A 15,614-nucleotide genomic window follows, 5' to 3' on the forward strand; every position below is an offset into this window, starting at 1 on the left:
CTGCCGTTTCGCAGCCCGATGGCGAAGCGGCTCGAGTCATCGATAAGCGAAAGAGAACGCAGAAATCAATAAGTGGAATGATTTTCATTTAATAATGTAAGGCGTACAGGCGCAATTCTAATCGATGAAAACAGTTATTATACAGAAGTATTTGAAATAATAATATGAGCCCGCAGACTCGAATCGCTTTAATTGACCACCCTCATGCTTGGAAATCGTGACGTCAAGCGCGTACCGCGATTCGCTAGCTAATTTAATCACACGGTATTTTGTTCCCTTCCCTTTTTCTCAAATTTTGCATAAACCGTATGAGTGATGCATGGCAAAGTCGAATCGCGGGGTAAGAACAACACCGGCGCCTGAAACTAAATGTGAATAATAATTTACCAGAAGCTTGGAACGAGAATCGTCGATGCTTTGAAAAATTTTTTGCACCGTTTTTTCATACGTCGATAAGTTTTCTTACCGTTTTTACATCGATTTCGTAATCCAGCAGACCCGCTCCATTCGAATTCAATATGAATCATGTCCAAAACAGTTATGAAACACCGAGTTTAAATACCGTGAAGATTTTAATTGGTCGTCGATCAAAATTACCGGCTCTGTGCTTGACCAACAAAACGCATTGTTCCCAAACGATGCAATCCAAGTGCAGCATTTATCCGCAAGCTCTCATTAGGATTTCATGAATAATTACTTTTCAGAGTTCTCATACATGCCTATAATCGCAATTTTCCGAGCTGTTATTAACTTCCGAGTGTCAAATTAGTTCCGATTTGTTCCACCGACCGGATAGTAGCGATCGTGATTCTGCATCGCGACTAAGAAGCTCGTCTATATTCTGATATGAGCTTTAATATTGGAACGCCGTTAAGTTCTCAGTGGACGATCGATATCTCCCTACGTACGCCAGCCGTGGCAGCCTCATACGTTGCCCGCTTCAAGTGGCCCACGCTCCTCTCTCTCTCTCCACTCTCATCTCTGCTCTTTTCCCTCTTTCTCTCTCCCGACTTACCGTTCCGGTCTCGCGTGCGTGCGAGCCGCCAAAGTAGCTTGCCCTCCCGCTTCTTCTTCACCTCATCTTACCCTGCACCCTCAAGCATCGTCTTAGCATGGCTCATTTAACACCTCATCTGCAATTTATAGTTCACCGCTCTAGACGTATACGTATATCGATTACCCAAGGTGTGATATTAATTCCTGAAACCAGCTAGATGGCTCAGGACGAACACATTTAAGCACACTGACATTGTTCGCTTTTGGATCAATTCAAGCTCACTCGAATGAAGAAAAAAAAAAATATTTCAGACAGAAAAATGACATTTCACCACTACGCACCGATTGTGTATCATCCCTGATCTCGAAACACTGTAATTACATACGTGGTCGTTATTTCCAAATATTCCACCCACCATTGGACGCATATATGAATAAGTATACGTATAAAGACGCAAAGACAACAATAGACCGCGACACATAGATTATATATATGTCGTTCATAATCTATCTGTATCAATTTATCTTAAGCGTATCAAATTATGTCCGTGAGTGTCTTTCCTCCCTTCTTGCGCCCTCTTTTTTGTCCCCCTCGTCCTTCAGCATCCGGCTCTCGGTCCACCTCATCCGATTATTTTCCTCACCCTATCGGCAGTTTGCTTTTCCCTCCGCACAATCGACCTCTCAGAGTTTGTTATACACTTCCAAGCCACCGCCTGCCGCAGTCTTTCTCACATATTTCCGACCACCGTGAGCAGAACCATTCGCAAATTTTCCCCTTGACAACTTTCGCTCTCATATCATCGCTAATTTTCGATGGTATTTAAACTCACGGGAAGACCTGAGGTGGAGCATTCCTAATTAGTTGTAGTACCGCAATTATATGGAGTGATTTAGCGGTCGATTGGTGCGGGATGGCGAGGAATTGGACAATGTCGGGAGGGTACAGCTGGGCTTGCGATTATAGTTAGCCTTGTTACGCGCAGTGTTATTAGAAGCTCGGCGCGCTGGTCTATGGGTTGTTGCTAATTAGCACGCCAGATGGACAAGCCGTTTGCGGTATTGGCTTAGTTGGCCAATAAGTTCTGCTCGTATATTACGTGGGGGTTGAGGCGTTGGCGCGTCGAGACGACGACATTCGGTGGAGAAATCGCGAGGAATGAACGTCAGAAATTACCACCGAGCGAGAGAGAGGAGGGAAGGATCGAGGCGAAATCGGCGTGTTAGTCGAGCACGAGTCGAATGCGGATGGAATGGAATGAAATGGAATTGCGGGGAGCATGTGGAGAGGCGGTATCGACGCGGCCCAGCCAAAATCAATATTTTGGTTTAATTAGACGACATTCCAATCGTCATTAAGAAGCAGCTGTTCGGTTCCTAGAACGCGTCGCGTCGCGGCGTCGCGGCGTCGGGACGCCGGTTTCATCGCTGCTCGAAATGCGTTACGAGGGTTACGTCGAGATGAGCTATATACGAGCGACGTTAATGCGGCTTCCGAATAGTTTGTAGAACTAATTTACACGCCGTTCAAAAACGACCCAACGTATACTTCGTTCCGCATTCTGCACCCGGCCTCGATATCGCTGCCCCTAATAGTCCTTGTAGTATCTTTTTTCTTCTTTTCGGGTTGATAATGAAACGTGGTTATTTTGTTTCAGGTGACATATTCCCGCTATCCCGCGACTCCGAGCAGGAGTTAAGCCCGAGGTACATGATCGGAGGAAATGAACTACACGCAAGGTAATTAACGCTGTGCGATATACATACTTATAATCAAATGGTATCCGCCCTCGGGGATTTGAGAGTATCAGAACGCGGACTGCCGTTCAGCGGACCAGAAATAGCTATAGAAATCGTTGGGACGAATCGAATACCCATATCCAATCCCTGCCGAAACTATTGGACAAGTTAGACAAGCCGTGTACGTGAGCGGACTGAAACTTTGCAAAAGTGAACTTTCAGTCAAGCTGACAATGAGCCGCGGGGAGGAACCGGAAATCACTATCGCTACCGTTCCCAACGATCCCTGATCCCCCCGACTCTCACTTGGGAATCGCGCTGGATCTTAAGGGAGGAAATTCATTAGCGAAGAAAACAATGGAACGTCGGCAACTCAAATTAAAGAGCAAACTGTATGTATAGGTTATACCGCCCAGCTTGCGAGATCGCGGTCGTCTCGTGTAACTTTCATCATTTGCTAGTTTACCGTAAAAATCCTTGATTACATTTCAACTTCGACGTTGCGGTTCCCACTTCAGATATTACAGAACCGAACGCGTTCTAAAGTCGCAATTATTATAAGCGCAGAAAATAGAACCGTTGAATTTTATCTCGCGTTTTATTTATTTATTTGCTCATTTTATTTTTTTATCCTGCGGAAGGGGGAGGGATCATGGTAATTTAATCTCAACGCGACGTTGGGGCGAATTGAATGTTGACAACTTTTAACGGGGTAGTATTTTCCTCGTCCGTTGGTCACAGCTGATGTTTCATCGTCACGACGATGTGAGATAACTGGTCGTCGGTAGTTTGCGAGTTTTATACACTGTCGCAAACTGATCGCGACAGTTGAAATAGTACTGAAACGTCGATTGTCGTACGGCATTGATCTCCGTAACTTCACAAGGCTCGGCTCTTTTCATCTCCTTGTACGAAAAATGTACCACCGAATTCTATATCCTGTCAATTTTTTCAACTCAAAACTTTTTTTCATCGGCTTGTTAGTAAACATTTTTACCCAAATTTAATCAAACTCATTATACGTGTGATTACGAAAGCGTGATACGCTGCAGCTACGCGGTGACGCAATATTGAATTAGGTCAAAAAATATGAACCCGACAAACCGGTGGATGATCAGAGTGTTTGAAATTAATTCGATGCATTAAAAATTCGATTCGTTTTCAACAAATTTTATCTGCATTTTTTTCTATGCTTATTAATTACTTTTATCCTTACTTTGCCACCTAGCATAGAAGAATGGGGGTTGCAGGGCGTCACAAAGTGGGAGGGGTTTTTCACCCCTGCAGCAGAACGAAGCGAATGAACACGTATTTCCGGGCGGTACCTGCCTAATATACTTTCGGATTAATTCCAGTAATTTGGAGTGTCGTTTGGGGAAATTATTACCCACCGTCCTGCACATTCGCTAAATGACCCCAAATGCTCGGGTATTACACAACAATTCCCATCCAGTCAGTAGCATGACGTCATGCGTTCAACTTGCCACGACTGAATACCTGCGATTATATAATACCCAATCCCACCGTTGCAGGACGTTGGACAATTTAATAGCCTTATATGTTGTTCTCCTTTATCCTTTACGCGCTACACGTGTCTGTTCAACGTAACCGTAAGTGAATGTTATGAACAACGAGTGCGCGCGGAGATTGTGACACGTAAAGTAATCGAACGCGGGTGCAGTTCTGCAGATAATAATTATTCTATTCGCATACACGTACACCTCTGTTTCAGCACCCGCAAGACATATCCGTGCTGTGCAAGCCATCCACGAGGGTGTATAATATATGTACTTGAGCAGAGTTCTAGTCGCATCGTTCAAGAATCGCGCGCGCGGTTCATTTGCGATTCGTGAACGCAGGCAAGCAAGCAAGCAAGCAACTGCAGTAGTGCAGAGCATTGAAATGGTAATTCTGTAATAGCCGGAGTCATTAGGCAACAGAATATGTATCCGGCTTAGTAACGTGTCATGGTTGAGAAGTCGATGTAACGGAATGGATGACGGTTCTTCACCGGGTTGTACAACGAGCAATGATTCAAGTGCGCGTATATGCCTTGAATACCGCATTGATTTTGTTTCTCTCCCTTTTTCATTTTTTCAACCGCCCCCCGTTAAGCCCTGTAAAAATATCATGACGAATGCGGGAAATTACGAGTTATTATAGGTCAGTACCGGACAAAGGTTCGTTATCGCAGCCCCTTTGTCACCGGGAATTCCTTTGACGGAATGAAAATCTACTCAAACGGGTGCTACACTGCCGCTGCCGTTGCCGCTGCTGCTGCAGCACGCTGACATCAAATAAAAGCGAATAATCAAGTTCATCCGTTTCAATCAGGAAAAAAAAGAGAGGTAGAAAGAGGGGGAAAAAAAGGAGATTATCGACGGCGTACCATGCGCGATGAAAAGCTCGTGGGATAAATGACGAGTGGACACCCGGTATCATAATCTTCCATCATCCCCCCGTCTCTCCGAGCTTTCTCTTTCTCTCTCTCTCTTCTCTGACCCCCTAATTTGAATTACTCTAATCAACCGTGACGGACAACTTTCAATTTAACGATTCGTCGAACAATTTTGAAACATACTGGGCACTTCTTCCATCGCTTCAAATTCCCGGGTCTCAAAAAATGCGGGCACAGAGAGAAAAAAAAAGTTCACATTATTTCAGACCCATAGTAATTACCGTCAGAGAGCTTTGAAAACACTGGGTTTGATTATTTAGACTTCCTCAAAGGATAATACACGGAAATTATCGATCATAAAAAGTCAGTGAACGACCGAGATTTGAGGATTCCGCACTGATTAGCTTGACGTTTATACGACTCGAGAATTCGTGTAAATATTAGGCGTAATCCGATGACCCCCGGGCACCGGAACGTTTCAACCAAGGCTGTCACCGACGCTGTACGAAGCCATTGTTCCTTGGGTATAATTGAATTCCCAAGAGAGCCGGGGCCCGACGGGACGGCTCCTGTGAGCGCGAGGCAAGGCGAAGCGAGCCTCCCAGGGTAGTACCTGGGCTCTGATTTACCCTATTCAGGGTGAATAATGCGATATCTTGTGCAGCCGACCCCACTTTGCCGAGGTCATCGGCGACGTCACGAGTTCAATGCCAGCAGGGCGCAACATTTCCTTCGAAGGGCCTGCAGAACCTTCTCCAGGAACCCGGGAAGCCCCTCCGGATTCGGGACGGCTCCTAACGCGCCCAGAGATTTGGGTTCAATTAAGTGTTTAGCGTTGTAGTCACCCGAACCCATTACTTCCCGCTCCGGGCAATTCGCACGGTGAGTTTGAGCGAGTCTCCTTACGGTCTACCCGCCCCACTCGCCTCGATCCGGTAAATGGTAACCGGAGGTCAGGATTACCAGGATATGAATAAATTTGTCCGTTTGAAAAACTCGCCTCTCTTACACTCGCATGAGGGATCGTAACGACTCGGACTGCTGCGGCCTGCGAACCGCTAAAACTCAAGCACCGGACATTTCTTCTCCATTGCTTCGAAAAATCGGACCAATTTTAGTCCTTTCCTCTCCGGCTGCGGAAAACACTTTCACGAAGCGATGTAATTGGCGTGTGTTCAAGAGTCGGATATTCTCCACGAGTATATATCGTCCAGGGATAAATGCAAAGTAGCCGCAAGCGTGTGTCGCTGCGCCGCGGCGGCGAATCGTAAAAGCGTCGTAAACGCACAGTTTGAGCTGTTGCAGAGACGGTGAGAATATCTGGGAAGCCCTTGAATCGGGATGAGAAGAAGGTTGTACGTGTGTCGCGTGTGCGAGATGCGGAGCAGAGAGATGCGTCGCATCTGCATCGCGCGATTCTCGCGTTAATTATACCCTCGGCAGCGTGCAGCCCAGCTCTTCACTTGAAATTCATTATTCCGCGGCTGCAGGGGTGCGCATCGATGTTTTCCAGAACGGCCCGCACGCGTTGCCCGTAAGGGGTTGAAGTTACGCACGTGACGGACACGCGGCCAGTGACGTTAGCGGGTGATCGAAGTCGCGTGGATCGTGTGCATCAAAGATAACCGCGCAACACTTCGACACGTCGTAGATGACGATCTACGTTTTCGCGCAGAACTGTGAAGGCGGTCGATAAATCGCGGAGCGTTTCCGATGGAAGAAATATTCCCCGTTATATGCTGAAAGGGCTAACGTGAATTATCCGGAGACGTCGTTTCGGGTGAAAGACGTGCGAGGATTCGAGTTTCCGCGTGCGGTTTCATGCGGCGGAATTCTGCTAATTGCGTGGGGCAGCTCGATGCGGCCGATCGATTAACCGCGGTGCCGAATCACTTGCGTTTAATCCTTGAGTCAAGTGCGCGCCCTGGAGCAAACAGTCAAACAGGACTCGGACGTCGAGTTGTAACCGAAAAGCGACTGACTGCACGTACCTACCCTTATATACTCGAATTGGCTGGCTGCCCCGTGACCCACGAGCCCTGACTGATTACCGAGGCATTGCGATTTGTCAATAACAATTGCAGCACTGGGCGCATAAACGTTCGTCGCGAACTGCAACTGATGGAAACATCGATTGTCCACGTAAAGCTCGACTCCGTTAGACCGATGCATCGGCAGGCAGCCACCCTTCTCTCGCCAAAGCTCGGCCGCTTTTCATCCCTGCAGACCTGCAACTGCACGCCGTAATAGACGTCAAAAGTCTGCCGTCGACTGCCGTCATCAAAGGCAACGGACTGCAGTGCACCGTGGCGGTATGGGGAGGGAGGAAATTCGTTGCCTACGTTACGCGATCACCCTTTGGATCAATCACACGCTGCACCTAACTGGTTAGAATTAGAAAGCCGATGGGAGTCGGTTACAGAAAAGCTGCGATCGAGCCGAATTCAGTGAAAAGCTAGCGTACGAGCGGCGGAATAAAATCCTGAACATAATACGCGTGCGAGAAAACTCGCGGGAAAAAGTGCAGGCTGAAGGAAGATGCGGGCGGGCCGGGACGAACAACGAATATCACGCGGACAACAATGCCTTTCAACGGAATGTCTCCACCCGAGGCTTCCGAGTTAACAATGCCCGTTAGTTTGATTCGATGGAGAGTGGCCGGAAGGAGCGAAGGACACGGCGTACGCTGCAGGATATACCGACCACACCTCTGGTCCCCTTATCCTTCCTACGGCACGGCTCCAAACAAAGAAATGCGCCTCCGTCCGTCAATGGAAAACGATGTACCAACCGGCCGGTTTAACGAGAAACATCGGACGCGACGCGGCGACGAGATCGCGGACGCGGATAGGCAGGTATATCGGAAATAATTGGACGGTTACGCGCAGCGGAGTTGAATTGTTATTCCGGAAAGCTGCACCGGGCTGGGACTAAAAAGCCCATGAATTTTCGAGTATAATGACGCAGCGCGATAGTCATCGCGAGTCGGGAATAAGACCGAGGCGCCAGGGAGGCAAAGAGTGAAAGACAGTGACTGTGTCTACGCGGGCAAATGAGGGGGTGAGAAGTGGAGGAGGGTGAATTGTATTCGATTAGCGGGACAATGCGCAATTACCAGTTAAAATGGCGTCGCGCGCAAGCTGCAACGAGGCACGCGCAACGGTAACGAGTTGCATTGTGCACTACGTCGCGTCGACGGTCTCGCGCATTGTTTTATTTGCCACGGTTGTATCGGAACGGTGAGAGCCGAGCAGAGCTTATTGTCTGTTCGGAGAGATAACGGAGGAAGTGGTGCCGCCTCCCGATAGGTCTCGCCCTTCTTCCCTCCCGCAACTTTGCAACTTTTCTTCTTCGGAGGGAACGGTGATCAACGGGAAGCTGCAACGGAACAGACGAGGACGGAAGAGGTAATTAAATTAGCTCCAGGAGTAAGCGCAGTTTGTCTTCGAGACTCGAGTATCGGCTTCCCGGTTTCAGCCCCCTCGACTGAAGAGGCCTCCGAATCCCCCTGCTAAAAAATTATCTATATACTCGATTGGAGTGGTTTAACTTGGAGGCAGTACTGGAAACGATAACGTCGATGCTGCGTGGAGAGAGTCTAGCGAGGATATGCGACCCTTACCGAATACCCGGAAGAGTCCTTTCTTTCAGCCAGATGTTGCCCACCCTGGCCAGCATCCCTTATGAACTAAACCGGGTGCGCATCCCCGATGCCCCGCAGCTTCCAGATGCGGAGTCGAGAAGATGTCTAGCTAGGCGTGTTCGAGTGCCTCGACGAAATCAACTCCGTCCGCAAAATTGTTCGTGCGTTATGCCGGATCACGATCTGGCTACAGTCTTGTCGCGCCGTACGGTGACAACTTTGGCGACATCCCGACAGGATTCTTTGCCGAATAGAATGCGCACTGTTCGTTTTCGAAGTTCTCATTGTCCTCGGAAGTTAGTGCGGAGAGTGTTTGCGGTACAAATGTACGGTTAGCTTATGCAAATTTCAAAGTTGAACGCGCCTTCGAGAGCGGACCGCAGCTCACTAGCTACTGCAGGTTTGCCAACAACGTTCGTACTTCGCCAAGTTGCCCGGCCTGGTTCCTGTAAACTCGGGACTCCTCCTCTCCGTTGGCGTCTGGTAAGTAACCGAGTTCATTTTCTCACTTTTCGTGGGTCCGAATTCCCGGTTACAAAAACGTAGCTGTTCCCCCGGCTTTCGCCGGGGTCGGAATCGTTACTCTTCCTCGGTGTTCATTACGGACTACGCACAGGCAGCGCACGCCGATGCGAAAGTACCTACCTTTGCCATCTCGAACAACCCCTTGCCACCCTGACGAGAAGTTACTGTTATGTCCCCGGCATCGAGACCATTCGGAACTCTGTCTCTGCAAACCGGCTCGTCCCCTAATTTGCCCCAAGCACTGCCCGGTGATCCCTGAAAAATTTAGAACCGGATTTCGAACCGAATCACGCTTCTCCGTTCATCGTTAGATGTGCCCTTAGTTTTTTGCTCCGAATGTAAAGATGTTTCCGGAATCGGGGAGTCGAGACGCCTTACCACTTTTGATCTTCTAATTGGTGCGTCGCTGCCCCCCACCTTCGTTTCCTCCTTTTCGCCTATGCTTTATGGCCGACGGTATTTTAATGCCACTGTTATTTCCACTATCATAAACTAGCCCGCCCCTCGTCTCGCGGCGTGCAAAGGCCTCCAGGGTGGAATCTTGCCCGACCTTCCTCGCCACTTGACCATTATTTACACGAGCTTCCGCCCCCCTCCTCGACTAGCGCGGAGATTATATCCAAGGTGGAAATAAATTGGCACGTGATTTTTAATTAGCACTCTACGTGCGGCTATTTTTAGAGCGAGCTTTTCGCGAATCTTGTTTCGCAGCTACACAGATAACAGCTTTCTTTATTGCGCACTCGTTCATATTCCTGTCACGGATGAAAATTATGCCAGTTGTTTTTCCTGATTTTTATCACGCCAAAGGAGAAAAGGACAAGAACGTTTCAGGTTTAATCTTTAAACAGCTGCACGAGGAGCCGATATTGTTAAATGAAAAACAAGTCACGTAGAGTTCACAAAAAAATCTCTAGTTTCGTACCGCAAAATAAATAAGAGAGAACTGTGGCGAATCCGCATTAATAATCCACAACCGGTATCCCATGTTAATTCAATTTCGTGGTTTAAATATTTCACAGACTCGGATCCCTTCAAATCCGCGATCAGCTTGTATCGAAGTAGTAGCGGCAATTTTTTCAACGTAAAATTGGACTGTTACCCGAATTTTTACCGTGAATAAAATTTCGACTCGATATATGTGCGTACCGCATACTAAATATTGGAACAACGTTACGGAATTTTCAATCTCATTTGATTCACTTAAATTCGATACCTTGATATTGCTTTTTACAGGAAAAAATACCGGCTCAAATTCAATCTTCCAAACAAAATTTTGGTAACAAACGCCACTGGCAATGATTAAGGCGAAGCGTGTATACACAAGATTGAATATTCATAGCGTCAGCCGTTTTAAATAATCGATCGAATATATTCGGGGAAGTCAAATAACGATTTATACTATAACGAAATTATTTTACATCCGCCTTTAATTTCCGCAGGGAATTTACAGCTCATACATGGAGCATAATTAGGAATGATCCGTGTGAAATTTCGGATCAGCGAGATTCGGAATATCGGCGACTGATGATCCCTTTGCCATATTATAGCATCCTCTGACCTAATTTTCGTACAGGAAATAGAGTCGCGCAAGCTCACCGTCCAAAATCTGGGGATCAATTAACTGTGGGATATCCCATACGCGTAAATAACTAACCACGAATCGAGGGTGCAAATACAACGTATATGTATATGTATTCAGCGTAACCGCATTATTATTAAAACGGGTCAATTAGCAGATCATTTTCATCGAACGAATGTATTGCATCGTTACTTCGAGATGTGTCGAAAGAAAATTTTAGACAATGGAAAAAACGCAGCTACACTACGTAAGAATCTTGACCGCTTTTCCTACAGTTTCCAACTGTAATAAATAATAAAAATAATGTATTTATGTATATGATGACTATGGAGGACCACACAAGCAGTTGAAACACATACGAACACGTGTTGAACCTAAAACATCCTACGGGACCTTTCCAACTCCTCAGGCAAAAACATTATATGTATTCATCCCCACGGTGCTGAAAATGGCTTCCTTCTGCCGCCCACACGTGTCAACCTACATTAGTTTCGTTAGCACAGACATTTTCGAAAAGTTGAACTGCGGATATTTCATTTATGAACGGGTCGGTGATACGACGGGATTCCGAAGCTGTGGCAGTTCAATAAAATTTTATAATTTCACCCTGCTGGATAACCGTTTTCCCACTGCGTTACGGAAAATAATGGAAATTACCGACGACAGAGTCGGATATTGAACCATGGTAGTGAGGAATCGATTGTTCACACTCGGGAGAAGCGCGTTGAATGCTCCCCAATTCTCATTCGACACGGGATACAGTCGGGAATCTATAAGACAGCAATGAGGGGAGACAATTGGATGCAGGAACAAAGTTAACCTGTTCTGCGGGTGGCATATAGAACGATGCGGGTGAAGATACGTAGACATACAACGATAGGCAGTGTGCGAAAATACTTGGCGAAAAAAGAAGCCCAGCTCATATTAGTCTCGGTGATACGGAACGCGTCGCAGGTATCCAGTTTCACCTTGACGAGACGTTAGAAAGAAAACACGGAGTTCGATGTCACCCTCTATCGTAGATCTCGATGCGGGCTTGTCGGAGCGAGTGAAATTTACAATGCTCGCGGTGTAACCTTTACGGAAATAACGTGGGGGGGGGGGGGGGGGGGGGTGAATTCTGAACGAGTGATAATGCCGATCGATGGGGAGTATATATAACAGGTTTTCAAACGAAGAAGGAAAGAAGGAAGAAGCAAATGCGTAATCACCGCTAGCGGAAATTCTTTGCTCGAGGAATCCTCGGTATCCTGAACCTCTCGAAGGTTCTTTAAGGTTCGTTTAGCACCGTCTTCAAAGCCAGGCTTTCGGGTATGCCGAGTTTATTCCTCGCGCGATCCTGTCACCCGAGTTATCTGGGTGAGCATGGTACGTGGCTTTGATACCGTGGATATTTCCACTACAGAGGATCATAATGAAGTTGAATTCGCGAGCCACGTGAATCTCGGTATTTATTTATTTCGAGATTTTCATTTCCCCGCAAAAAACGAAAGCATCGGAAGCATCGTCGGTCGACCACTGAAGTCGATGGTCAACATCGCGTCATTTCGATGATCAATTAGCCTAAAGTTCGAATTAAACTCCGCGTTGCAAGTTGACAGATCACTCCTGGTCACCCGTCAGCGTGAACCTTTTGATACTGCGTCAAGTCAAGGGTTTGCCGCAATGCTCTCACGGCTGAATGCCGACGACGTCGTCGGGAAGACGGATGTGAGTAACCGGAGTCCCTTTCCGGTTTCGAACGTCTCCCGCTTTTCTTATCCGTCTCAAAGCTCCGCGACGTGGGCCTAAAATTTTTACTCACCTTTCGGATTTCGCAACCATGACGGGTTCGCGATTTTTCATTTTTTTTTTTTTTCTTCCTCCTTCCTTCTTCTCTGAACACGCGACGTTCGCGAATGAGAAATTCTTGCCAAAGAGTTCACCGCGAATTCGGGGAGAAAGGAGTGATACTTGAGCTTTGGTGCGGTTTCACCGCGTGGGCGAGGCGCAATTTTTGAAAGACGACGCGGGGCTGAACAAGGCAAGGCGCACGTGGTGTGGGTCAGGTATGCGAGGCGGATAAGGTTCCGCTTGACATTTTACTCAACCGTCAAAAGACGCGCTGCAGCATCCTTCCGCATCGCGAAGCCCTCCTTCAGGAATTCAAAGTGCCTCAATACTACTGTGAAAGCTTTCCCTCGGAATCAACCGGCGAGGAACCGCGCCGGTTGCAGCTAGGGCGTTCACCTATATCTTCTTTTTCTGGCTTGTCAGATCTCGTTTCTCCTCTCCAGCTGCAGCGGATCCCGGAGTCCCGCCTATTCTTAACTTTCGCGAGTTATCTTGTAACAACCCGGGGCCGGATTCACTCGGGTTAACGTTTCTCGGTGCGATCCAAGAAATTGCACCTGTCGTTTGACAGTTTCTTCCTGCATTATGTCTAAACCTTGAAGCTTTTCTACCGCCTCCCCGCAATTGCAGAGCACGAATTTCTCATTCTTGATCATGACTTTTGCAACATGTCACGTGTCCAGGAACACGTCGGTTTCGTTCGAGAATATCCACGTATCGAAGAGTTCGTAGAAGGATAAGTAAGAAAGAAAGAGACGCCCTCTCGATTCAGGAGGATCGGTACCTTGTAAGTCACGTGGTATAATAACTCCGTAAGCGAGGAGGTTCCGAATGACTGCTCAACGTGGAGAACTTTGACTGCTTCAGGAATCTCATATCGGAAAAATTTCTCTCTCTCCCTTTCTCAGCAGAAATAAATTGTTTTCTTTTATTATGTTCTTATTCCTACACTGATAAAGCACCCCGAGAATTCCGCGAATTCGATGAAGAAAGAAGAAGGAAAAAAGCATCTCACCCGCAGAGGTTAAACAGAAATTTCGTTATCCCAATACAAGGTGAAAAAGGAAAGCCGGTCGAATTACGCCCTAACGACTTCGCGTCCGACACTTCACCTCGCAATCACTTCGCTAATTGTTTAATTAACTGACCCTGAGAGGGCGCAATCAAATGTAACGAGTCGTTGTTCGGCGGTAAGGTTTGCTCGAGCCTCGAGTGAGCCGGGATCTGAAGGGGTCGAAGACTTCCTAGATATGGGAAAATTTTCGGGGTAGGGAAAACCTATTACGCACCGCTGTAGCCTTCGCTAGCTAGTCGGATGTCTCGAAAGTTGGTTGAGGTTGGGTTGGGTTGGGTTGGCTGAGAAGCATTACGAGATGATATTAGAGTCCCCTGATCCTATACTATCCGCTTAATAGATTCAGCGATATTATTGAATTAGCGCGGCTGAACGAAGCCCAGCTACTTCGGGGCGCTAAAGAGGGTCCAGGAGGGTTCAAGATGGGTCTAGGCGACGGGTTTAGCGGAGGCTGTCGGCTGCCGGCTGCGCAGCGAGCTCGCGAGCACGAATCGAAATGCCCCCACCGTTATTACCGATATGGATTTTTCACTTGTGCCTTTTCGCCGGCTCATTGACTCTGAATGGAATTTCCGCGGCTCGGGGCGTGACGAATGGAGACTGTAGATTAGGAAAAATCATGTCTACATTATTACACCCACTCCTGAAAATGCCGAGGAGGACCATCCCCGACCTCTGATTAAGCTCGGAGTTGTCCGCGAGTGAAAAATATACTCTTAACCTTCCGGCTTAGGCCCTCCTTCTCGATATAGAGAATAAACTCCAAGGTTCACTGCTGTTATTCGTCTTTCGGTTGATAATTTCTTTCCTTCTTTTTTTCTTCATTTGTTATTTTCATCATTCACTCTAGGTTCCATTACAGAAACTTGGCTGCATCTTACAAGTTTCCATTATACGTAGGTACTACGCGTAGTTAAATCTTGGGTAATTCTCAGCGAACTTTGCTGTATAACGTCGAGTCTGTAGAGTTTGTATGTATATATACTTTATTGTTCGCAGTAATTAAACAATCAACCCCCTCCACACTTACAGTTTACTTCAAGCCGTTTAACTGGCTGATTAAAAGATTGTGTATAAAGTATACCTTACTCATCGGGCTTCTAGGAGCCTCCGCATAATCACCGGTGTTTCTTTTCGTTCCGCTGCATATACCAACTTGTGTTCCGTCCCTTGTGTAGCTCTTCTTTCTTTTTTTTTTTTTGTTTTCTTTTTCCAACAGAGAAAAGCTTTTTCTTTAATGCGTGGAAAAGCAACCCTTTGCATCGCGTAACTCTTAATAATAACGGAAGGGGGACAGAAAGCGTGAAAGCTGAAGTTGTTTTTTTTTCTCATTTTTTCCCTTCTTCGTACTTACTGTCTCTCTCTCTCTCTCCCTCTCTCTCTCTCTCTCTCTCTCTCTGTCTTTATATCTTTCAGGAAGATAACCGTTGTACCAGAATGACGGAACGAGTTGCAGTAACGTTAAATGCGTAGATATTATGTTATACATACCATCGGAGAGAAGAGCGAGTGTGTTTCGAGTGATAAAGACAACCGGGAATATATTTTTACCGTATTCCCTCGTCGTTATCGAATGTACCGGATGTACGACGCATTTACCGCGACAACGCTCGTCATGGCGATAAAAGTTTTTCCCCGGCTAAAACACGCGATCCTGACCTAGCTGCGAAAATTCGAGCCCAGCCATCTTTCGGTATCCTGGGCAAATGGAAAGCGTGGTAAGGCGAGAATCCGAACGGTAGGAGTGAATCCAGATTAGTAGGACGTCAGTCGCACTGTCTGTCGAGTGAAAATGGGTGACGGAACGAGGAGCTCGAAAGGG

The 15,614-nt window shown here is 47.0% G+C and overlaps 1 protein-coding gene across 4 annotated transcripts in view; it reads left to right on the top strand.

Moving 5' to 3' along the window:
• Nucleotides 1-15,614, top strand: part of LOC124306763 (teneurin-m) — a 342,803-nt gene that overhangs the window by 113,635 nt on the left and 213,554 nt on the right. For all 4 annotated transcript variants that reach the window (XM_046767737.1, XM_046767739.1, XM_046767740.1 and 1 more), the window contains exon 2: nt 2,655-2,736. In XM_046767737.1, the coding sequence (XP_046623693.1) occupies nt 2,721-2,736 (16 nt within the window). In that variant the 5' untranslated portion in view covers nt 2,655-2,720. The remainder of the gene's footprint in view (nt 1-2,654; nt 2,737-15,614) is intronic.

The sequence above is a fragment of the Neodiprion virginianus genome, chromosome 6, assembly GCF_021901495.1.
Source record: "Neodiprion virginianus isolate iyNeoVirg1 chromosome 6, iyNeoVirg1.1, whole genome shotgun sequence".
NCBI classification, from domain to species: domain Eukaryota; kingdom Metazoa; phylum Arthropoda; class Insecta; order Hymenoptera; family Diprionidae; genus Neodiprion; species Neodiprion virginianus.